At 38.7% G+C, this 25,660-nt stretch overlaps 2 protein-coding genes across 2 annotated transcripts; both read right to left on the reverse strand.

The window, feature by feature from the left end:
- Nucleotides 1–3,460: 3,460 nt before the first annotated feature.
- TAS2R4 (taste 2 receptor member 4) lies at nucleotides 3,461–13,957 on the reverse strand. Its single transcript, XM_024758080.1, is given in 6 exon segments — nucleotides 3,461–3,489; nucleotides 3,492–4,116; nucleotides 4,119–4,352; nucleotides 10,880–10,934; nucleotides 11,050–11,117; nucleotides 13,877–13,957. Coding segments are annotated over 6 exon segments (1,092 nt in total).
- A 3,605-nt stretch (nucleotides 13,958–17,562) lies between these two features.
- TAS2R3 (taste 2 receptor member 3) lies at nucleotides 17,563–18,721 on the reverse strand. The gene is given in 4 exon segments (XM_024758081.1): nucleotides 17,563–17,744; nucleotides 17,747–18,336; nucleotides 18,544–18,640; nucleotides 18,643–18,721. Coding segments are annotated over 4 exon segments (948 nt in total).
- Between the last annotated feature and the right edge of the window lie 6,939 nt (nucleotides 18,722–25,660).

The raw sequence follows: 25,660 nt of genomic DNA on the forward strand, positions 1-25,660 counted from the left end.
ACTACTGCCTTCTTCCTCTTAATCCCTTCTTTCTTTGTTAGTGTTTTTTCTTTTTAAACAGCTGGAACAACTGAAAATGTCTCAACAGAATGCTGGTAACAATGATCAGGGAAACCCAAAGTCACATATGTTTAAGTGAAACTTAGGCAATATAAAGAAACTTTTAAAATACTTGAAATGGCCAAGAATTTCCTTTACTTCTTACATGAACTGTATCTACTTTCCCACCCTCTTTCTACTCCTTCCCAAGTAGCTGTATTCAAAAGAAATTTTAAAATGGTTTCTTCTTTAATGTTCCTACTTGTTGTTTTAAAAATATATCTCACATAAATTTCAGGGCCTAAAAACCCAGTGTCTACAGTACCCCATGATAATTATTTCAGAAAGAAACTAAGCACCCACAAGATTTTCATACCTCCCCTACCTCTCTCTCTTAGATAGATAGATAGAGAGAGAGACAGCAGCCCAGCATGGATTTTCAGGCTGGATACATCCTGCTTCAGACATCATTTTGAATATTTTCTTCTTGTCCTAGGAAATAAAGCTTTATAATTGGGCATGATTCTACTCTGTCCCTACATCTTTCCACTCATCTTCTGATACAGTGGGAAAATAAGTGGATTTTAGAATCAGAAGACGAATTGGAGCCTTGCATCTACCCTCTCCTAGTTTTACTATTGTGAGCCATTTACTTAACTTGTTTGGACCTCAATTTTCTCATCCATATACTGGGTATAATATATATCTACATTACCAAAGAAATTGTGAGGAACCAATAAAATAACATGTGAAAATGTAGCCCAGACAGTAATTTGACCTGTAGCAGTTAACAGTTAAATAACAATGCCTCCAGTTATAGCTACCACAGAGAATGTTTCAGGATGTCATACGGACACTGCCCTCGTGCCTGCCCTTCATTTCAGAAAGTGACTCTTCTCAGCAAAGAGTTTTAAACATCCCTCTCTTTCCTGAATAGGTAGAGAATTTAGGGAGATGCAGGATATTGCATATATATATTAGAGAGCTTGTAAGTTATCATATTTTGAAGAAATAAACTCCAAAACAATGTTTAAACTCCTGATTAATAAGTACCTAGTGGAAGAACATATTGGAACCAGCAAAACTCCAAACCCACAGCATTGCTAAAAAACTATGCCCAAGAAGGACTTTAGGCAAGTGTCTAAGCAAAGACTCAAGATCTTCAAACAGCAAAACAGTCCTAATACAAAAACAACACATCCAGTCCAAATGGGAAATAAATGAATACAATATAAGACACTCAAGAAATGAATCAGCAGAACTTTGTCAATACTAGAAAAAGAACCCAGACAAAGCAGGAGAATGGTTACTCACTCAGCCTTTCTTAGTGAGGAGAGACAGGAGTTTGACATCAGAAGACCCCACTGATCATTTAGACAGACAGACAGATACTTACTGTTAATATTTTAAAGTATGTGTTTTCTTCTGATTACAAAAGAGATACATGTTCATCATAGAAAACTTGGAAAATGGGGAAAAAATTACTCAAAACTTTCTACCTAAAAATAATTGCTGTTTTCAATTTTCTTTGCATATACATGTTTTTGTTTCACTTAGTAGTAATAAGTATTTTATCAGGTCATATAAAAATGTTCTTTGACTACAAAATGCTAAATACACACTCCTTCATCATACAGATATACACTATTGTACATATCTATGGTACAGTATAAATTATTTGAGTAAAAGGCAATAGAAACACCAAACTACAGAGTCGGAAAGAATGGAGATGTTTATTTTTCATGAATGGTCCTGGAGTTGAGGTATGGCAGCTCCGGGAACCATACAGCCAACTCGAGCATGCATAACTGCTCCACTATCTCCAGGCAGTCACCTCATCTGTGTGGTGCAAGATGGCCAATCATTACATCGGCATTCCAGCCCATAGGAGGAGGAGAAGGGAAAAGAAGGGAATGCATATACCTGTTCTGGGGGCGCCACCTAGAAATCACGGCAATACCTACTTATAAGAAAAAGCTGTAAAATGTAATTAGCTGCCAAAAACTCCAAGTAGCTAAAAATTCCGTTAACTATTTAAGAGAGGGGGAAAAGAACAGATACTGGGGTCCATGAGGGCTTCTGCTATGCATTTAGAGTTCTTATGTCGCAGTGTACATTTAATTGCTCTCAGCAATCCATTTATCTCCTAATATTCAGATTCTAACATGATGAATACCTCCAGGTTTTGTAGTATAAACTATTGGTTCTTTACTGAATACTGTAGTCAGGATTCTGGTGGCTGGAATGAGAAATATCAGGTAAATTGTAAAATTTGGAGATTTCTCGGGGTCTTTTTCAATAAAGAGAATGTTATTTTATTAAGATTATTTATTTTGTGATGAATATTACATATCCTATAAACACCAAAAAAACTATATAAATTATTATTTCCCAATTCCCATTTCAAAACATCAATATGCCATCTTCAGATTCCTATTCCTCTGTAGCCATAGTCCTGCTGTTCCAAACAAATAAACAAAAAGCTCAGCATTTTGGAGAACTGTGCAGTGCCCATAAATCTCAGTGCATAAATTCACACAGAGGTGACATAAATTCACCAAAAGTCAGGTGTTCCCACCACCAGTCCCATGACTCCTCTCGGCTTTCTACTGAATCCCATATCATATGAAGGGTACAATCTTTTGTAAAGGGGCACTCGGATTGTGTTAATGTCACGTTTTGGCACATGCTTTTGAATTTGGCTCCCTGGATTTGAAGATCCTTGAAACCATCCTGGATTGGGCTTCTTCAATCCTAACCACTTCCCTCCACTCATCAACTCTGGCCCTTCCCTTCTTTCCAGAACAAATCTAGAAATTCAGTCCTAGAGTTTCTTGGTAGTAATACCTCACTTACTGTCCCTCAGCAAGTTGAGGACCCTTTTTCTATGCATCTGACACAATGTACACCTATTTCCTTTGACGTTTCTCTTCCCTCCCTTTTCTCTCTGAAACTTTCCTTTCCTCTTTTTCCTCTTTGCACCCTCTTGCCATGCTTTAAGCCAGTCTAGTGGCTCCTGATGACCATTTACCCACTGCTGATCCCTTACCCAGGGCTCCTCAGCTAAACCTCAAAAATTTAACTAATGATGTGCCCTCTAATGTATTGCTTTATTTTGGGGAACTTCCCATTAAACTTCAGTAGCCATGGAACAGTGTGGTGACTTCCATGATCCAGGTATGCAACACCCATGCAAAATACATGATAAGCGATGCTTCAAACAAGTTTCTTACAGAAAGTGTCTACTTTTAAAATATTAGCAAAAATATATTGTAGAATGAATTGAAATACAGGCACTTAAAGGCCTAGGGAGTCAGATCAGCAATTCCAAAAATGAATTCCTCAGATAGCTGGGAAAACTGCCAACAAAATCATGCGCCCCATGAGGTGACTCTAGCCACCATTTATTATTGAAATTCCACTATTTATTGAAACAAAGAATCTTCTTTGCTTTGTTTTCAGTTTAGGATGTGTGAGAATAATGAGAACAGAATGTCCCGGAGGGTAAATGGTGGAAATGATAACATAAATGGACTTGGCTCCCAAATCCATCCCTACAGAAGAAGGGAGATAATGGAGCAGGGAAGCAAGTGAATACAGAATGTAGAGTATGAGGAAATATATCATCAGCTTCAGAGCACCCACAGGAGTCTCAGTCTAAGGATTCCAAAGAACAGCGGCATTTCTCTGCATCGTCTGTATACGTCTCCTCAAGGAACTGATTAACAAAGAAGCAGAAGTCACATTAATGATGAATTGGAGAAATGAGCTCAAGACCAAAGGGGTCACCAAAGACAAGATTCCCTCAGTGATGTCAAATACTGTGTCATTTCTCCCAGCCACAAATTCAGAAGGGGGTGCTTTTTGTCTGAGCACAACATACAGGAGAGTGGTGGAGACAGAAATCAGCATACAGACCAGCAGCAGCCAGGGCATCTTGGGGGAGAGATTTTGTTTCAGCAGGAGAAGCAGTGAGGGTTGGTAGTTAGCAATCTTCACACAGTACAAGGCATTGAGCAAGGTTACAAACCAAAGACTATTAGAGTCCAAAAACATCCAACATGACAGGAAAAAAAAATGGATATGTAGACTGACCTTTCCATATTTGCAGAGATGAAGAAAACAGCATTCAGTCCCAGTATAAGAAACCTGGTGATGCCCAAGCTGAACAGGAGTCTATCAGAAGAAGAGATTCTGTGGCTTTTGACCCAAGTATTGTAACTGACTACTACAATAAAGAGATTCACGATGAGTCCTACAAAAGTCAAAATCACTGAGACAATAAAAGAAAGAGAAAAGAATGTCTGAAGTGTCTTTAGTCACTGAGGATTCAGCAGTTGCGGTGTTGATGCTGGGAGCAGGAAAAATATTGAAAGGTCCAAGTAGGCACCAGTACCAAGCCAGGAAAGATATTTCCTTTTTAAATTTTCCCCAGTGTGACAAATGAGCAATCAGTGGTCTAAGAGCCAGCTGCTTTACTGAGATGCAAATCTTCCAAGGATTGCATTACTATTTCTTCATTCATATCCTGTTTTCCCTAGAAATGCCTAATTAAAACAGCCAAGGTGAACCTGGGAGTCCACTTCTCCAAGAGAAGGAAAGCTAGAGCGAGGAATTATGGCAGGCTCCAAGGACTTCAAAAGCAAACGACTGAGTTCCAGTCCAGCATGTTTGTTTCACAGTGAATGCAGCCTTTCTTAATAGCAACCCCAGAATATGGTGGGAATTCTCATGCCTCCCTCCTACCCATCCACTCCCCCAACCACAAAAGCACGGATTACCCAAATCCAACTTCTCTCTCTCTCCTCTCATCTGTTGATGTTGCAACCATTTTCTCCATCTGTCATTCTGGCCATGCCAATTTCACCCTTTCATCCCTTAGCATCTATAGCAATTTACAGTTATCTAATAGATTAAGTTCAAGAACCCCACACCTCCTGGAGAAAGCCTTTTTCAACTAGTTTCACCCTTTCATGATGATTCTTTTACTTTCATTTCTTCCCCAGGCACCTATATAGACTTGTGTCATAATAATTTGCTGTGATCTGCTTTTTCTTGGAAAAGAAATGTCAGCCATTTCATGTGTTTCCTTTATAGACCTGGTTTATGCTTAGAACACATGTGGCTACTTTCTCTCAGGCATTTAACTGCCAATCAAAGTATTCTGGTACTAGATACACAGTAATGTTTCAGTTATAGTTTTGTGGGCAAAATAGATAGTCATGTCATTGCCCGGTTTCCCTGTAGTTTCTTAGGTAGTAAAGGGTACAATATGCCTGGCAAATTACATTCTCAAAGACCATGAGTGAGTGCAAGAGTATGATACTCTTACCTACTCCAGCAGTTGGGGGAAGCCAAGGCACAATCCTGGATGCAGCCACATGTAGGTTACCAAACTAGCAGCAAGGCAATGCATACAAAGTCTTATTACCAAATCCAAATAGGAACAGATAAGAAGAAGGAGCTAAGATATGAAAATTACCAGGTCCAGAAGAGAAGAGTAAATTCCTGAGGCTCTTTAAGAAAGACGACAGGAAGGCAAGCCTGGAGGAACTCCCTGATCTAGAACCTAGCTTTCTGTACAAAACTAATGGGCACTGACAGAGGCACGCCCAGATCAAAGAAGTAACACAGAGTGAGTAAGCAAGGCAACAGTTAAAGCAAAGATTATATCAGAGCACATATCTCTACTTAACTATCTACAAAATAGATTACTACATTGAAGCAATTAAGTTAAAATATTATAACTACCACATTTAAACAGAATAAACAATATGGAGTAAGATATAAGAATTAAATGTTCCATACTTGAAAACCAGAGTTTGTGGTTACAAATCAAAAACATACAATGGATTCACAAAAACCAAAAAGAAGAGAACTCAAGCATAATACAAAGAAAAGCTTCAAAACACAAAAGGAAAAACAAAAAAGAAAAACAAAGGAACAAAGAAGAAATATAAAATCAACTGCAAAACAAGGTTTAAAATGGCAATAATTATCTATCAATAATTACTCAAATGTCAATGGACTAAATGCTCCAATCAAAAGACAGAGAACGGCAGATCTGATAATAAAACAATAGCCTACAATATGCTGCCTACAAGAGACCTACTTCAGGGCGAAGGACACAGATAGATTGAAAGTGAGGGGATGGAAGAAGATAGTTCATGCAATGGAAATGACAATAAAATGGGGTTGCAATACTCCTATCAGACAAAATAGACTTTAAAACCAAGGCCATGAAGAAAGAGAAAGAAAGACACTCTATAATGATAGAAAGATCAACAAAAGAGGAGGATATTACATTCGTTAATATATATGCACCCAATATAGGAACAGCTAAACACGTAAGACGAATGCTAACAGACATAAAGGGAGAAACTGATAGGAATACAATAACAGTAGGAGACTTTAACACCCTGCTCACATCAATGGACAGATCTTCTAGACAGAAAATCAATAAGGCAACAGAGATACTAAATGACACAATAGAACAGTTAGACTAAATTGAGATTTTCAGGACATTACATTCAAAAGAAACAGAATACACATTCGTTTCAAGTGCACATGGAACATTCTCTAGGACAGACTACACACTAGGACACAAAACAAGCCTCAACAAATTTAAGAGGATAGAAAGTATTTCAAACATCTTTTCTGACCACACGGCATGAAACTAGAAATCAACCACAGAGAGAAAAATGAGAAAAAAACGATTACATGGAGACTAAACAACATGCTACTAAAAAACCAATGGAGGACTTCCCTGGTGGTCCAGTGGCTAAGGCTCTGCGCTCCCCAGTGCAGGGGGCCCAGGTTCAATCCCTGGTCAAGGAACTAGATCGCGCATGCCTCAACTACAGATCTCACATGCCGCAACTAAGACCCACACAGCCAAATAACAAATTTTTTTTTTTAAAAAAAGAGTCAATGGTGAAATCAAAGAGGAAATTAAAAAATACCTGAGACAGGATTAAAGACCTAAATGTAAGGCCAGAGAGTATAAAACTCTTAGAGGAAAACATAGGTAGAACACTCTATGACATAAATCACAGCAAGATCCTTTTTGACTGAGACAAATAACAATGAAAATACAACCATATAAAATCTATGGGATGCAGCAACAGCAGTCCTAAGAGGAAAGTTCACAGCAATACAGGCCTTTCTCAAAAAACAAGAAAAAAATCTCGAATAACCTAAACTACCACCTAAAAGAATTAGAAAAAGAAGAACAAACAAAACCTAAAGTCAGCAGAAGGAATAATAATAAAGATCAGAGAGGAAATAAATAAAATACAGATTTTTAAAAATAGGAAAAGAAACAATTAAACCAAGAGCTTATTTTTTGAAAGGATAAGCAAAATTGACAAAGCTCTGGCCAGGCTTTCCAAGAAGAAAAGACAGAGGACTCAAATAAACAAAATAAGAAATGAAAGAGGAAGAATAACTGACACTGCAGAAATACAAAAAAACCGTAACAGAATACTATGAACAATTAATTATATGCCAACAAATTGGACAACCTAGAAGAAATGGACAAGCTTCTAGAAACACAGAGCCCACCAAAACTGAATTAAGAAGAAACAGATAATTTGAGTAGACCGATCACTAGAAGTGAAATAGGAATCTGTAATAAAAAAATATATATATCTCCCAGCAAACAAAAGTCCAAGACCAGATGGCTTCACTGGGGAATTCTAAAACACAGACAAAGAAGAACTTATGCCAATCCTTCTCAAACTCTTCCAAAAGACTGAAGAGGAGGGAACACTCCCAAAGTCATTCTATGAAGCCACCATCACCCTGATACCAAAACCAGACAAAGACACTGCCAAAAAAGAAAATTACACGTTAATATCTTTGATGAATATAGATGAAAGAGTTCTCAACAAAATATTAGCAAACTGAATCCAACAACACATAAAAACATGATGAAGTCGGATTCATCCCAGGGTCACAAGGATGGTTCAACATACACAAATCAATTATTGTGATATACCACATCAACAAAAGAAAAGACAAAAACCACATGACCATCTCAATAGACACAGAAAAAGCATTTGATAAAATTCAACATCCATTCATGATAAAAACTCTTACCAAAGTGGGTATAGAGGGAACTTATCTCTACATAATAAAAGCTATTTATAGCAAATACATAACCAACATAATATTCAAAGGTGAAAAGCTGAAAGCCTTCCCACTAAAATCTGGAAAAGAAAAGGATGCCTAGTCTCACCACTTCTATTCAACATAGTACTGGAAGTCCTAGCCACAGTAATCAGACAAGAAAAAGAAATAAAAGGTACCCAAATTGGAAGGGAAGAGGTAAAATTGTCATTATATGTAGATGACATGATACTATATATAGAAAACCCTAAGGACTCCACACAAAAACTATTAGAATTGATAAACAAATTCAGCAAGAGAGCAGGATACAAGATTAATATACAGAAATTGGTTGCATTTCTTTACACCAATAATGAAATATCAGAAAGGGAAAGTAAAAAAAAAAATCCCTTTTAAAATCACATCAAAAAAATACTTAGGAATAAACCTGACCAAGGAGATGAAAGACATACGCTGAGAACTATAAAACACTGATAAAGGAAACTGAAGGTGATTCAAAGAAATGGAAAGATATCCCAGGCTCTTGGATTGGAGGAATTAATATTGCTTAAGTGGCCATACTACCCAAAGCAATCTACAGATTTAATGCAATCACTATCAAATTACCCAAGACATTTTTCATAGAACTAGAACAAATAATACTAAAATTTATACGGAAACACAAAAAGACCCAGAATTGCCAAAGCAATCCTGAGAAAGAAGAACAAAGCTGGAGGCATAACCCTCCCAAACTTTAGACAATATTACAAAGCTATGGTAATCAAAACATCATGGTACTGGCACAAAAACAGACATATGGATCAATGGAACAGAACAGAGAGTCCAGAAATAAACCCACACACCGCTGGTCAATAAGCTTCGACAAAGAAGGCAAGAATATATACAATGGAGAAAAGACAGTCTCTTCAGCAAGCAGTGTTGGGAAAGCTGGACAGCTGCATGTAAATCAATGAAACACTCCCTCACACCATACACACACACACACACACACACACACACAAACTCAAAAGGGCTTAAAGACTTAAAAATAAGACATGATGTCATAAAACTCCTAGAAGAGAACATAGGCAAAACATTATCTGACATAAATTATAGCAATGTTTTCTTAGGTCAGTTTCCCAAATCAATAGAAAAAAAGCAAAAATAAACAAAGGGAACTTTTCAAACATGTAAGCTTTTGCACAACAAAGGGAAACATGAACAAAATGAAAAGACCCTACAGACTGGGAGAAAATATTTGCAAACGATGCGACTGACAAAGGCTTAATTTCCAAAATATACAAACAGCTCATACAGCTTAATATCAAAAAAACAAACAACCCAATAAAAAAAATGGGCAGAAGATCTAAATAGACATTTCTCCAAAGAAGACATACAGATGGCTAATAGGCACATGAAAAAATGCTCAAAATCGCCAATTATCAGAGGACTGCAAATCAAAACTACAATGAGGTATCACCTCACACCTGTCAGAAGAGACATCATCAAAAAGTCTACAAATAACAAATGCTAGATAGGGTGTGGAGAAAAGGGACCCCTTGTACACCATTCGTGGGAATGTAAGTTGTGCTGCCACTATGAAAAAAGTCTGGAGGTTCCTTAAACAACTAAAAATAGAGCTACCAGATGATCCAGCAATCTCACTCCTGGGCATATATCTGGAGAAAACTCTAATTCAAAAAGATACATGTACCCCAATGTTCATAGCAGCACTATTTACAATAGCCAAGACATGGAAGCAACCTAAACATCCATCAACAGATAAATGGATAAAGAAGACATGGTGTATACATATACAATGGAATAATACTCAGCCATAAAAAAAAGAATGAAATAATGCCCTTTGCAGCAACATGGATGAAACTAGAGATTATCATACTAAGTGAAATAAGTCAGACAGAGAAAGATAAATATCATATGATATCACTTACATGTGAAATCTAAAAACCGATACAAATGAACTTACAAAACAGTAACAGACTCACAGACATAGGAAACAAACTTATGGTTACCAAAGGGGAAAGGTAGGGGAGGGATAAATTAGGAGTTTGGGATTATCAGATATACACTACTATGTATAAAATAGATAAACAACAAGGACCTACTATATAGCACAGGGAACTATATTCAATATCTTGCAATAAACTATAATGGAAAAAAACCTGAAAAAGAATATATATACACCCACATATGTATGCTGATATATGGATATATATATGTATGTATCTGAATCCCTTTGCTATACACCAGTAACTAACACAACATTGTAAATCAACTATACCTCAATTAAAAGAAAAAGTGTTAAATGTTCCAAAAAAGAGGGGGAAACCCAGTGTTGGGCAGTAACAGACCCAATTCAGAGGTTGATATACCAAGCTGTTGGGTTCTCGGTAGCAGGAGGTACTATAATTAAGATGTGATCATGTTGGCTAGCGAGAACAACAAGTAAGCTGGCTCCATCTGAAGTTACTTCTAAAAGGGTCACTATGGAAAAAGTGTTAACAAAATCCTTTCTCCCCCTGCATGAGAATTTGACCTTCAGTTAAATATAAATATCTTACGGAGACCTCCTGCTTCCTTGAGTGTGATGGATGACTCAGGTGTGTATCCCTTGGCTCAAGCCTGAGAGCTATGTCTATGAAATTATTACAAGAGAAATTGGATCCTTTGGGACACGAGGCGTTTATTTTAGGGAAACTTCCACCCTTACCCAAATGCGGATCTCTTCTCCTTGCACCTGAACTGTATAACTGGCAGCAAGGACTCTGCAAAAGAAGGTCTGACACTTGCCTGCTACTGAACTGGATCCTTGAACTATACCCATCTGAGTACACTGCTGCCAGAGTGGCCTAAGACAGTCTTGTAAGTCTGACTACTTACTGGAAACCAAGAAGACCCACTTGTGGGTGTGCTGCAGCTGGGAGTCCAAACTCCACTACCTGGCAGATCTGTAGGGAAAGTTTTAGGGCAAACAGTCAAAGCAAAAGGGTGAATTAGTTTATTTGATGAAGGCTTTAAATAATGAGATCAGTCACGGATCAATAGGAATGACAAACTTTGAATTGTTTTCAAAAGAGTACCACTATTGCTTAGGAGGAAGAAAGAAGAAAACTTTATTTCTTGGACTTTTTTGAGTGCTTATTATGTTCCCAGCAGTGTACCAGGCATCACAAATCTCAGCTAATCTTCAAAACATTTCTAGGAGGGAGATCTGGTTATTTCTACATACAGGTGAGGAAAACTAAGATCAAAGAGAGTAAGTGACTGCCAAGCGTCACAGAAAATCAGTGGTTAAGTTGGAACGTCTTTCTGAGACTGAGCTCTTTCCAGTACACTAGGCCGCCCCTCATTGGTTCATTCATTCAATAAATTGTTATTATCAGCCAGTCCCTTATACGTTAGGTGCTGGGGAAACAAAGAAGAATCACCCACAGCCCAACCTGCCTTTAAAGAACACACAGAATAGTGGGAGAGACAAATAGACTATTAGATTAGTGTATTAGGTGCTATAATAAGGAAAAACAAAGGGTACAGTGGGAGGGAGAAGGGTATTAGAACAGGGGGAGAACTCTACCTGAAGACTCAGAGGTGACAAAGAGTGTGGTAAATTCAGAAAACAGAAGAATGGGGGGATGCAAGGAGAGGAAGAAGTGGTGACAGATAAAACTGGAAAGATAAATAAGAGACAGATTATGAAGTATCTACGCCATAGGTACAGATTTTGGACATAAATAATCATTACAGAAATCTGATCTAACATTTTAGGAAAACACACAGAATAAGTCCTTAACTTTATCTGAGAAAGCCAGAGAAAGTTTCCTGGAGGAGACAGGTCTTGAAGGATAAGAGGATTTAACAAAGCTGGTAAGTGAGAAAGGGAAGTCTAGGCAAAGAAAGCAGCTTATGCAAGAGTGTAGCAGCTAGAAGAGTATGGACATTTGGGAACTAAAGTAGTTCAAGGTTCTTTTGAAAAAGTAAGGAATTGGAAGATGAAACCAGATAGGAAAATAGGGGCCAAGTGATGAATGGCTTCTCATTCCAAGCTAAGGCATTTGGACTTAAACCAAAGCAATGGAGACTCACTGCAGGATTTTAAGAGAGGAGCGCCATGATTGTATGTTCACTGTATGAAGCCCACATCCCAGTAATGTGGAAATGCTTTGCTGGAAGGGGATGGAAATGGAGACAGGAAACTAGTTAAAATCCTGCTGCAGTCATTCTGATGGGTTGAAAAGAGCAGAAAAAGAGACTGCGGGGGGCATCTGAGAAAAATTTTTAGAGTACAACCAAAGGGATCTAGTGACCAAATGAATATTAAAGCTGAAGAAGAAGGAAGAATCTGGGATGATTTCCAAAATTCTAGTGCACTTGAGAAAACACAACACTTAACATATCTTTTAAAAAGACAAGAAGCATAGGCTTAAATAGGATTAGACATTCAAGAGATTTTAGGTGGTAGGGAGCAAAGGAAGGTGAATAGAGTATTCAGACAGCAATGTAGGTCTGACACCTATAAAAAGGGAGGGAGAAGGAAGAAGAATTGGATACGAAGAGCCCTAGACTGCAACACAGTTCCAAAAAAGGTTCACCCAAGCTGACGGAGAGTCCTTGGGCCAAAATTGCCTGTTGGAAGAGTCTCATGTCTCAGTAGAACAGACCTACCTTAGTACTCCACAGTCTCCATCACTGGCTGACAGCAACCTGCAGGAAGTGTGGATCTCAGCAGCTAGAGCCCTCAGTCAACCTTGCTCCCCACAGCAGGAGAAGTGAGCAGTACATTTTCATGGCTGCCAGAAAAGGGATCTAGAGACAAAGATCACCTGTGCCAGAACCCTCTGGTGATAAGAGGATTGCTTTATCGTATCTGAAGCATCTGTTTCAATGATGTAGATATGGAATACTCATTTCTGTGTCTTTATTACCCTCTAGATGCAATGCTGTTGAGAATAAGAACTGATCTGTACAGTGTTTGGTGCAGAGAGAGTGTTAAATAAATGTCTGTGGTACGAGTGAACGAACTAGAATCAGGATAATCCAGAATCAAAATGGAGTAAGGAATTTATTTATTCCCGAAATATCACAGCAGCGTCTGACAGGTAGCCAGAACCCATCCCTTTCTCAAAGAGATCTGCCAGCTGAGCAGTAAGGGTGCAAACCTGAGCAACCAAGAAAGCTTCAGCAATCATCCCTCTCTGTGGCTGTGAGTGCCCTATTTGGCAACAGACAGATACCCAGGCTAGACGGAACATGTCAAGAAAGTCTACTCATGAACATCTGATAATATATTTTTCAGGGTTAACCTGGAAATATCACTCTGGTCACTGGGCGAGCTCCACCAAGTTACACGGATGATTTAATTATAGTGTGGGCAACAAAATTCACTCACTCTGCAAACTAAGATATGTCGAGAAAAAATAAGGTTCCTAATTTTGTCTAAAAGTATTAAGAGTTTTTCTCCTGAGTCTCCACCTGTGGTTGAGGGAAAAGTTTAATCCAATGGGATAATGCAAAGAATAGGTTCAGAAAAATGTTCATCTTCTACAGATTTAAAAATAAAAACCTCTGAGACATCCTCCCCATGCCACGCTTCTCTCCTGCAGCATTCAAGGCTGAGTCTGTGCCTGTACTTTGCTCCTACTGACTGCAAACAGGGAGCTTGCAGCCAGTCCTCAAAGAGGAGGAAAACCAGGACTCTCACCTACCCTACTTGCAATCCCTTTTCTTTCTCCCTCTTCTCCTTTCCACCATCCCCTGGGGGCTGAAAACAGTAGGCTTTCCCTTCTATCATGTCCCCTTATACCACCAGCAACAATAAACTTCATGGATTCAGTGTCATAAGAGTAGGACTCCAAGAGGTACATACTTCCAGCTCAACCCTTGATAGGTTACTAATAGCTAATATTTGTTATGCATTTACTATGCTTTAGTTGCTAAAACACTTTCTATACATTTAATCCTCACACCAATCCCATGAAGGATGCCTATTTTATAGCAAAGGAAACTGTGAAGTCCAAGGAGGTTTAGTAACTTGCCAAAGATCATGCATCTAACAAGTGGTGGGGTCAGTATTTGAACCCAAATGTGTGATTCCAGAACTAACATTCTTAGCCACTACATTATACATTTTTCTAGTCCAGCAAAATGTAGAAATACCAGAAAATAATATACAAGCAGCAGCAGCACTTGTTGGAGGTTTATAAGGTCACTTCTGCTTTCTTAAAACAGAACTTCTCACAGATTATGAACAAATAACATTGACCTTCCTTTCCACTTATCCCAAATCAAGAAAATCACAAACACAACTTGCAGATCCTCTGCATAGCCCTGTTCATCAACAGCTGGGGAATATCAGGGATATTGTATTGGTATAAGGTAAAGAGCGTTGGTAGGCTCTGAAACTGTTTAAGAAATGTTGGAATGTAATTTTGGGGCGAGTTTGGTTTTGTTTGTTTGTTTTCCATTCATAATCCTCCTGGGACCAAACTATGGTTCAATCTCATTAACTGTGAGGAGCTATGAACTTGGCCTAAGAGGTCAGAGAGTATCAAAAACGAGTAGCTCCACGAGACATGGAACATAGGGGGCCCTGGTAGAAACTTGGAAGGTTTCAGGAGGTACTGTCATAAGTTGCTGTTGATTCCTGTGCTAAAGCCCCATGCAATACACTGAAGAACAGATGCACTTGGCACAGACACGTGGCTTAGGAACAAGCTCCAGCATGTAACTGGACTCCAAATGTGGGGACAATTCTCATTCCTATACTTTGACCCTGGTCACAGTGTGGGAACCAAGCCATGCTCTGGTCCTTTGTGCATGAAACAACTAGATTTAAGAGTCTTAAGGGATTTAGCAACTAAAGTTAACTTATTGAAAGCAAAACAAAACGAACAAAATGGCCGCTTCCAGGGTTTCTCAAAAATGGGAGTGAGGCATTAGGTAGTTCTTCCCCATGGCCTGGGACTTGGTGAGGAGCTGGCAAATTAAGTATTTTCCCTGATAGATTCAGAAGACCATATCCTCTCCAAAATAGCTAAACTTCCCTTCAGTGTGTCTCCAACAAGAAGACTCCTTTCCTCGGCAACCCACCCACTACTCAGACCCATATACCCACTCCCACCCCAGACTTTGATTAAGGGAAGTCCATGTATTGATGAAGTTGCATAACAAAGTCTGAGCTTTTCCATGTGTCACCTCCAAATTTCTCTGAAAGCGGAAACAGGAGAGGGGTTGGGAATGCCACACCTATGAATCTGATTTCATTTACTCCCAGGGAAGGAAACTCTGCACTCAGCCAATTGGACTACCACAACAGGCTCCCTATCAGGAAATTCTACATTTTCCATCCATATTCCAGGCTCCAGTGGAATGAACAGTAGTGGTAACTTGAGCAAGTTTACTGCAGCACATCTGAATCTGTTAGATCAGGGTAGGATTTCATGGAGCCTCAGGAGAAATTCCTCAGTCAGAGGAGGAGTCCTTCAGAAGTTAGCCAAAGGCACCAGGAAACAAACAACAGCCAAGCCAAAATCTCTAGTAAAATGTTATGTTCAATTAAAAGAGAAGAAAATCCCCACACCCAAAGCAGAAGGCAGAATCAGGAACTCAGGTAAGGGCTAAAGAATCAGAAAGTCAGGGCTAAGTAGAGAAGCTGTCAAAGTGACAGGAAGTAGGAACGAGTGTTCAGAGTGGGTGAGGATGAATCCCAGAGCAGGCTTTAGGGTGAACAAAGCAGACACCAACTGAGACAGCATGGTTATTCCACCGTTAAACTTCCCTGTGCTGAAAAGAAGCAGATATTTTTATTAATTACAGAAGTACTCATTTCAGAATCCTTCTTTTTTAGTGAATTATGAATATTAAATCATTCTTATAAGTTTCAACAGATACCTTTTTGAAAGAGAATTTTAAGATATGTCAGTATTAGGAATTCTCCTAGCAGCCCCGAGAGGTATGTATCAATTTGAAAACAAACAATACAGACCAAAAGACATTTTGAAAATGTCTATAATTTTGAAAATGAATATATAAATCAGAACAACCCGAGAATTCATTTTTGGTTACATATGACAAAATGCCAAGTAATGTGGTGATCTTTCATGCTATGTCAGAATGTAACCCCTTCATAAAATAACAACAATAATAATAACAGCAGTATTTATTGATTATTTACTCCATGTGGGACTCTAAGCAGTTTTCATGTGTTAACTCACTCATTCCTTCCAACAACCTATCGAAAAAATACTATTACTATTCCCATTTTACAAATGAGGAAAGTGAAATAGAGAGAGGTTAAGAAACTTCCCCAAGGTCACCCAGTTTGTAAGGGCAGGGTCAGGATTTGAACACAGGCCGTCTGGTACACATTCTTAGCCCCAAAACTTTATACCTGAGAGCGCCATTAGTGATAGAAATCCAGATTCAGAATTGCCATGTGTCCTAAATATGTTTACAAGTTTGAGATCTCAAGCAACAATATTCTCATTGACTTGTCAGCACTGTTCAGTGACAGGAAGGAAATCAATACCTACGTAATTTTATTAAAATAAAAGTGATTATACTTATAAAAACTGCTTATTTTTTTTTATAAAACTCTGAAATTTTAAAAGCAGATATGCATCTTGGTTAATTAAACAAACTAAAAAACTGTTGGGATTTTTGCCCAGTCTAAAAAATTAAAAATGACTTGAAAATCGACTTTAGCAAAATGATAAAGGAATGCAAAGGACGACTGAAATTGAAGTAAAATGACTTAACCACCAGACTGGATTAGAACCTAGTATCCAAGGGTCTTGATTTTCATTCCACTGCTTGTCATTACACAGTGGATTTGTGGAAACTGGCCTCTTGTGGGAATTGCTGTTACCACACAATTCACGGTCTGTTACACTAACAGCTTCACCTACTGCATGCTGACACAATACACTGAGCTGAAACGATGGCACACATTGTCTCATGAATCTCTAAAACCCTGTGAGGTCAGTATCACAGTCTGCATTTTTAAAAGGGGGAAGAGAGGTAATTAAAGTAACTCACCTAAGGCCAAAAAGTCTTGGAAAATGGACAGAACCAGAATTCAAATCCAAGTCAGTATAAGCTTTAAGTTAAAGTTAATAATCAGATCATTATGCTGAGCTGATAGTTATTAAAATACAACTCCATGTCTATATAGTGAGTGTTTTACCACACTGACACTTTCCAAAGACTATTTCACCCTCTCCAAAACAACCATACAAGGAGAGGCCATGAGAAGTGTCCCCGAGTGGGACAGAATGAAGCAGCAGTGTCTCTCCTACTGATGTGACAGAAGTGGTGCCAAGGGAGGGTAAGGAAGAGCCCTGTAATCCTGAGCCAGGTCTAAGGACCCCTAGGCTCCCTCCTGTGCCCGCAGATGCTCTATGGAAAAACGGGTTCCTTGGATCCAGGCTTCAGATGACCAGGCTCACACCAAAGCATCTCCATGAACATCTGCTTCAGCTTATTATTTCCTAGAATGAGAATATATGAGCGGCCAGCAGGATATAACATTGTAATTACTTCTCCAGTCATCATAATCACCTCAGTTGCTGGTAGAAATAACTGCATGTCAAAATTGAAAAGAAAAGAAAGTAAAGTAGGAAGAGAAAGAAGAAGGAAAGGATGATTTTGATGGCCCTCTTGTGGGCTTCAGTACTTGGATATCTGGAGCCGGTAAAGTTTTGCTGCATCTGCCGCATATGCCTCCCCAGGGAGAGGATGAGCAGAAAGTAGGAAGCTAGAGATACAATTAAGGGAGGGAAGTCCCACAGAGTCCCAAGAACATGGATCAGCTTATATTCATTTCTTTTCTTTCTAAAGGGTTCAGTCACATTCCCTGTTCCATCAATTCCACTGAGAACAGAATAGATCTTAAATTCATGGATCAGAGAGACGGCACTGCTACATGATAAGAGCAGGGTACTCAACAGCATCCATACAACCAACCTGGAAACTCTCCACTTGAGCCAGAGGAACGTAGGATGGGAGAAACTGGAGACTTTCAGGCAGTAGAAGACACTGAGACAGGTGGCAAGCCAAATGCTCAGATGGTTTGTAAATGTGCAGAAAATATCACTAATCTGCATGATTGCAAATTATTCATCGTAGAGTTTGGCAGAGAACACCATCAATCAAGAGAATCCACAGTAGAGGGCTTCCCTGGTGGCGCAGTGGTTGAGAGTCCGCCTGCCAATGCAGGGGACACGGGTTCGTGCCGCAGTCCGGGAAGATCCCACATGCTGCGGAGCGGCTGGGCCCGTGAGCCATGGCCACTGAGCCTGCGCATCCGGAGCTTGTGCTCCGCAACGGGAGAGGCCGCAACAGTGAGAGGCCCGCGTAACACGCAAAAAAAAGAGAATCCACAGCAGAACAATCCTGGAGAGACCCTGGTTAGTGATGATGAAGTCAGACAAAGAGGTTCTCTTGTTCTTGAACCAGCTGCTACCATTGACCAACCCATGAAACTATTCCCCGGCATTCCCAGAATGAACTGAGTGGCAGTCAGAACCAGAAACCCGCACTCAGTGAGTCCCAGCATGTCAGCTATTAGGCAGACCTGATCTTTGTTCTTTCTGTGGATGAACACTCTCTTGCTAACTTGAAATCTCTGTTAATCACCTCTACCTGCTGCTTCTCTGTACCTGTCTCTTGTCTCTGCCCAATTTAGTCTGTTGTGGAGCACAATTTAGCAAACCCTCTCTGCTCTTTCAGGTTAGTCTGTCCTCTTCAGAGACGACATGGATTGTCACATTCCATCTATGATCTAAACTCAGAAGCTCTTTGCCAAAATGCAAATAGAGTAGTGTCCAGTGTCACACAGAGAAAGAAGAGATCTGAGTCACAAAGAAGATGCAGGATTTGGACTCAGTTTCAAAGGCAGAAGGGTTCTGAGCCACCCAGAATGGAAAGGTGTGTCACCAGAAGGGTCGCACAGAATCACTCAGAAGAGTGAGAAGTCTTACTCTTCAGGAGGGAGGACTCAGGGACATATACAAAAGGGCGAAATATCAGAATTCCACTATAAGGCACTATTACAGTCACCCTGGAGGGAGGTTTACATTCATAAAATAGAAAAGGTTCAGTGTCAATGGTCCTGGATTAGAATTAAAAAGTGTGCCTCTTAGAGTATGCCTTACATGAAGGGGCTACAAGCTCTTCCCTAGTGAGCCATAGCATCAGAAATTCTTAACTACCTGAATATTTAATGATAACAATAATGAAGTATCATATGAGCTACTCAAAGTATGGATTTTTTCAGAGGGATGACCACTGTATTGATGTCAGTAATAGTTCAGGCTGACAGAAAACACACACAGACACTCTGTCAACCAAAACACTGCCTTACAGATTTTGACTATAACCAATAGTAATACTTTTTATATTGTCTTACATAATATAAAACATATATATGTATGTATATATATACATGTCACAATCTAAATATTGGATTGGCCAAAAAGTTCGTTCGGGTTTTTCATAAGATGTCATGAAAAATCCAAACGAAATTTTTGGCCAACCCAATATATGTATATAATACTGGAACACAAAGGTTTCACAAAACCATATTTCCCTTTCTACATGTGGGGCATTCTGATATTTTCTATCTTATTCTATTTCTTTCAATGCTGCTTGTACATCACAAACTTGATTTTACAACCTACCAATGAGTTGTTACAAATACTGTTTGAAAACACTGATCTGAAGGGTAAAGAAAGAAATCCATGCCATCAAGATACAAAACAGAGAGTTCAGCAACACTATCTAGTAATAGACTGAGGGATACATGCCAAGGAGCCACTCACCTGAGCTAGTAAACCTCATCAGTCTTGGCATTATGTGGTGTACGCTACGGTTACAGAGCATCGTAGAGACACTCAGGCATAAACACAGTCCTCCTTAATTACCCTCAGCTTTCTCAGGCTAACTTGACAACCTGGCCCAAATGCTTCCTTAACTCTATGCTACAGAATTAGAATAAGGCCAGTTCCCAGCTGTCCCTGGGAGTCTTGTAACAGAACCTTAGACCAGTTGTAGGGCTGATCCTGCAACCTACCACCGACCCTGTTCAGTTTTTTCCTCAGGGCCTCAGATCTACAGATTCAGATTTTTGTCATTATAACACCTTTTACCTCCCCTCATAAGAAGAAATACACTAATAAGATTCCTCTACCCATGTATTAGAATTATCCATGATGAAAAAGTTTAGAATATACAACATATCAGAATGCATTTCACTTACCATTTCAGTCCAATCATACTTTTTTACTACCCCTATTATTTTTACCCCTTCCAAAATGAGAACTTGTACCTTTCTTAAGTTGCTATTGAGAAATTTAGGGTTAACTGTCATTTTCCTTTCTCATGTTTTGATTCTCTCCCAGGACAGTGTGTTTCCATGTACACCACATTAGCTGGTGACCAGGGTTCAATTTCCCAAATGACTTTTGTTGAATATCATCATCACTGCTATTATTCCATCAGGTACCAGTGATATGAATTATGAGCCCATAGTTATGACCATTCTCATCTCTTAACATAAATACTAAAACCATCATACTATAACTAATACCACAGCATTAGTAATGGCTGATTCCAAAATGTATGTTGGCCATGGTCAACCAAATAACCACATATACGCCAAGTCCAATTCTCTTAAGCCTGCAGTTTGTTGGAGGGATCAATACTAGAGCTGTGATATTGTGGCATCCCAGGCTGCAGACATCTAGAAAAACTACTTAGAGATCATGAGCCTGCTTTCCTTCATTCTTTTTTTTTTTAACATCTTTATTGGAGTATAATTGGTTTACAATGGTGTGTTAGTTTCTGCTTTATAACAAAGTGAATCAGCTATACATATACATATGTCCCCATATCTCCTCCCTCTTGCGTCTCCCTCCCTCCTTCCCTATCCCACCCCTCTAGGTGGTCACAAAGCACGGAGCTGATCTCCCTGTGCTATGTGGCTGCTTTCCACTAGCTATCTATTTTACATTTAGTAGTGTATATATGTCCATGAGTAAAAGACCAAAGTAAGTATATAAGTGAGGGCCTTGGCAGAAAATAATTTGCATAAACTGGGTAATTCTAGAAGAGTTTTAAAAAGGGATTATTTACAAAATGATGGACAGAGTACAGGGAAGCCATAAACAGATAGTGCAGTACCTCAGGGCTAGGAACAGTGGGGCACCACACCATGATCCCACTGAGAGAGAGAGAGAGACCTGTGAGGAGGGGACCTCCTGACCGTAGCTGAGATTTTTCAGTTGGGAGACCCTGAAGAGAGTGAGCTGAGAGAATACACTTCAAAACACAGATCAGCAGACTAACAAGGCATTCTGAGATCATCTTCCACTCCTTCATTATTCTTGACACTTTCTCCACAAGGACTTAGACATCATGGTCTTTGCATCATTCCCGCTTCTGATACTAATCTGCATGACAATTGTGTTGATAAACGTCAGGAGTACACTCGGACTGACATCAAGACAAATCATAGATAATATCCATTTATACCAATCAAAGTTCAGTAATCTGAAGAACACAGAAGGAAGTCAGTAGAGTTGAGTGTACACAGCAGAGAGATCAGCAATATATATAAAATGATAAGTAGCATGCAGCCTTCCAAGTCCCTTAAGGTCCTGACCTGGAGAATGCACACTGGCCAGTAATAAGTCTAAGTGAGCATCTTATCAGGATCCTAAAGGCCCACCCTCAAACTATATATGCATAAATACATTCTGTATGTGGCTAACATGGACGATTTTCCATTTCCATTGCCTCCACCGTGGTCCAAGCTACCATGATCTCTCATATGAACTGCTCAATGGCCTCCTAACCCATTTCTCTACTTCTAATCTTTTCTCCCATAATACATTCTCCATACAGCCACAAGAATGATCCTGTTAAAGTGTAAATTAGATCATTCCACTCCACTACTTAAAACACTTCACTGGCTTCCCAGTGCAACTGCACAAAATATAAACTCCTCATAGTATACTGTATACTGAGAATCTCTTCTAAATATCCTTCTGCACGCAACAGAATTCAAGATAAATTTTATATCACATGGTCTGCGTTAAGGAACAGGTTTTACTGGAGTAAGAGAAAACTTCTATATCCACAACAGAAATGGAAGCATGGTTCCTCCTCACCCTCCTATGACTGCACAGAGGGACCTGGGCACTGTTAGGTTAGCAGTATACATCTGTATGCCAAGGGAGATACCTCATCCTCTCTATTGGTCTCACTTCTTGTAACAAAAGTGTGGAAGCAATTTTGTCAGTAGGAAAATAAACAGTCTGCCTAATGCCAGAAAATCTGGATTTGGGAAGCCAGCTATTACAGGAGCTGTCTAGGAAGGCCACCTGACCAACACCTGGGGACCTTAGATGTTCTAGTTCCCAGTGTTAGAAGGAGAAAGTCATCAATTCTGTGGGAATTGAGCTTATGTGAAACACATAAGTGCTTCACAGAAGTGAAAGAAGTGAAAGAAAGATAAACAGGTTATCTTTTCCCAGATAACCTGTTGTCCAGGCAACCTAGATTGAAATCCTAGGGTTATTTTTGGATGACTTTCATCTTTGCAGTATAAATTTCCTATAAGAAGTGTGTTCAAATTTCCCAGTTTGTCCGGGACAATTATGGTTAGGTGCCTGTTGCTCCGAGTAATTTTTTAATAATGCACCCTTTTGGTGTTTTACTCACTGAATACCATCTGGCCCTCAGCTCAGTCCTTGGAACACAGTAGAACCTCAATAAATATATATGGAATAAATAAATTTTCCAGAAGTTTTATTTTTGCTTTTATCTCAAGTTTTAGATTCATTTTCTAATATCGTTGGATTTCAGGAAAAATAATGGAAAATAAATGAACTAGAAATTAAATCTTATTTCTGTACTGCCACTCATTCATCTAACATTTCTTGAGCATCTACTATGTGACAGGAAGTGTACCAGGTACAGGAAATCATGGACTAGAAAGCAAGAGAGACATATCTACAAAAAAATTACATAACGATGTGACCAATGCTTTAAAAGATAGATACAAAATATACATGTTTGCACAGAGAAGGGACCAAATTCTGCCTGGAATAGTCACAGGCTTGAAAGAGGAGATAACATTTGAGATATGTTTTTTAAAATAAATGGGAGTTCACCTGGCAGGCAAGGTAAAGAAATGGGAATTCCATGCACTACCGAAATAGATGATGATTTATCCACCAACATACCCACAGACTATCCAAGCAAGAAAATAATAAACATACATAATACTTAATTACAGGCTATGCACTGTTTTAAGGTAGCTAGAGTAAGTCACTTAATTTTCAACGCATGAGGTGAGTTCTATTATTGTCCCCATTTTTAAGGAGGAGGAAACTAAGGCTCAGAGATTCTCATAGAGCTAGTAATCAGTACAGCGAGGATTCTGACCCAGGCACTCTGGCTTCAGAATCCATTGCCTTAACTAAAGACCTCAAAGATCACCTATTGATGACACCTCAATAAATACAAGAAAAAAATGGGGCCTTGAGCAGTAATGTTATGTCAGAGACAAGATCTTAGATCCCCGCTCTTTTAGATCACACTGCACCATCTGCTCTGGTTCTTAATGATCCCTATAAACTCTCTATAAACTCTATAAACTCTATAATCCCTATAAACTCTATAAACCATGGGCTGCACCTCAAACCAACAGGTGTTTTATTGAGAACCCTCTGGGTCCCATTCTCTTCCTTTAACATTACCCCTCATTTATCTATATAACACATTTTATCAATTAGGGATCTGCTACTATGGTAAAATGGAAAAAATCCCAGAAGATAATAACCTAGGTTTCTTGCATCCTTCCCATAGAAATGCTTTAAGCTAATTATGTGACATTAGGCAAGTGTCTTGATCCTTCTGATCCTCAGGTTGGAAATAAAGAGGAGGTACCAGATAGTCAATATGAATGAATGCTTTAAGGACCTGGGTTCTGGAATCAGGCCTAGATTTGAATCTGAATGTCACTGCTCATTAGCTATGTGACCTTAGGCAAGCTAATCTTCCTAAATTTAAATTTGCTCATTTGTGAAATAGGCATAATACTAGTACCTATTTCACAGAATTGTTAGTGATTAAATAAGATAGTGACTATAAAAATCTAAAATGCACAATTATACTCCAATAAAGATGTAAAAAAAAATGTAAAATGCAGGAGTGTTTTTTAAACGTTAGCTATTAATAGGGTCACTGCCCTACACATTACCCATACTTAGGATATTTTTATGAAAACTGCTATTCTTTTAATGTAATATTTAATACATATAAAAATACATGTAACATATAGGTAAATTATAAAGCAAACAAAATAAGTACCCATAATCCCACCACCCAACTTAAGTAAAACATCACCAGTGGTACCATGGCACATGTGTGCTTCTTCTCTGTCCTACCCCTTGTTCCGTCCCGCAACTTCCTATGGTAACTCATCTTGAATTCTGTATTTATCATTCCTTTTTGAATAGTTCTATCATATAGGTATCTACCCATTAAAATACTGTATACTTGATTTTAACCTTTATAAAAATAACATGCTATAACAAATATCCTCTGCAACCAGAGGAACATTGTTTATAAAAGCTATTCCTGTTACAGGATAACTGTAATTCATTTACCCAGCTGTATGATAATCTACTGTGTGAGCATTTATCCATTCTCTGTGGATGAACCTTGGGGTTGTTTGCAGTTTTGTACTATTAGGTACATTATTGCTGTGAACACCTTTGGACCTGTTTCTTCGGCCACATGGGTAAGGGTTTCCTATAGAGTGTACCTTAAAGGTTGAATAACTAGGTGAAATTTCAACAATATCAAAATGATTTCTCAGACAAGGCAAGTTAATCTCCCTCAAAAAGAGGTGCCAATTCACACTCCCCCCACTAGTTTCTGTTGGTCGACAACATCCTCCTTCACACTTTGTTCTTTCAAATGTGTTGAAATTCGCTAGCATGGAGGTCTTGAAAGTTCATTGCAGTTTCTGGTTTTCGTTTCCTGGATTAATGAGGTTGACCACTTTTTCATATATTAATGGATTATATTTCCTTCTCTGTGAAATGCCTGTGTCTTTGACCATTTTTGCACTAAGCTGTCATTTTCTTATTTCTCCATAGGTTTTCATATATTCTAGATCATATTCTTTTTGCTTTGTAGGTCTTTATATGTTCCAGATTGCATTTCAGTTATATTATTTCAAATATCTTCTCTGCCAGTTTGTGACTTGTCATTTTGCTTTCTTTATGGTGATTTCTGGTTTAAAAAAAGGTTATTTTTAAGTTAAATTTATCACTCTTTTCTAAATTCAAGTTATTTAAAAAAAAACAAAACTCCACACCCCCAAATTATAAAGCCATTGTCCTATATTTTCTTCCCAAAAAATTGTTTTCTAAAGAAGGAGGAAAGTTCCTCCTTAATTTTTACCTCCTATTGTTTTATTTAG

The sequence above is a fragment of the Neophocaena asiaeorientalis genome, unplaced genomic scaffold (genome assembly GCF_003031525.2).
Source record: "Neophocaena asiaeorientalis asiaeorientalis breed wild unplaced genomic scaffold, Neophocaena_asiaeorientalis_V1.1 scaffold206, whole genome shotgun sequence".
Taxonomy (NCBI): domain Eukaryota; kingdom Metazoa; phylum Chordata; class Mammalia; order Artiodactyla; family Phocoenidae; genus Neophocaena; species Neophocaena asiaeorientalis.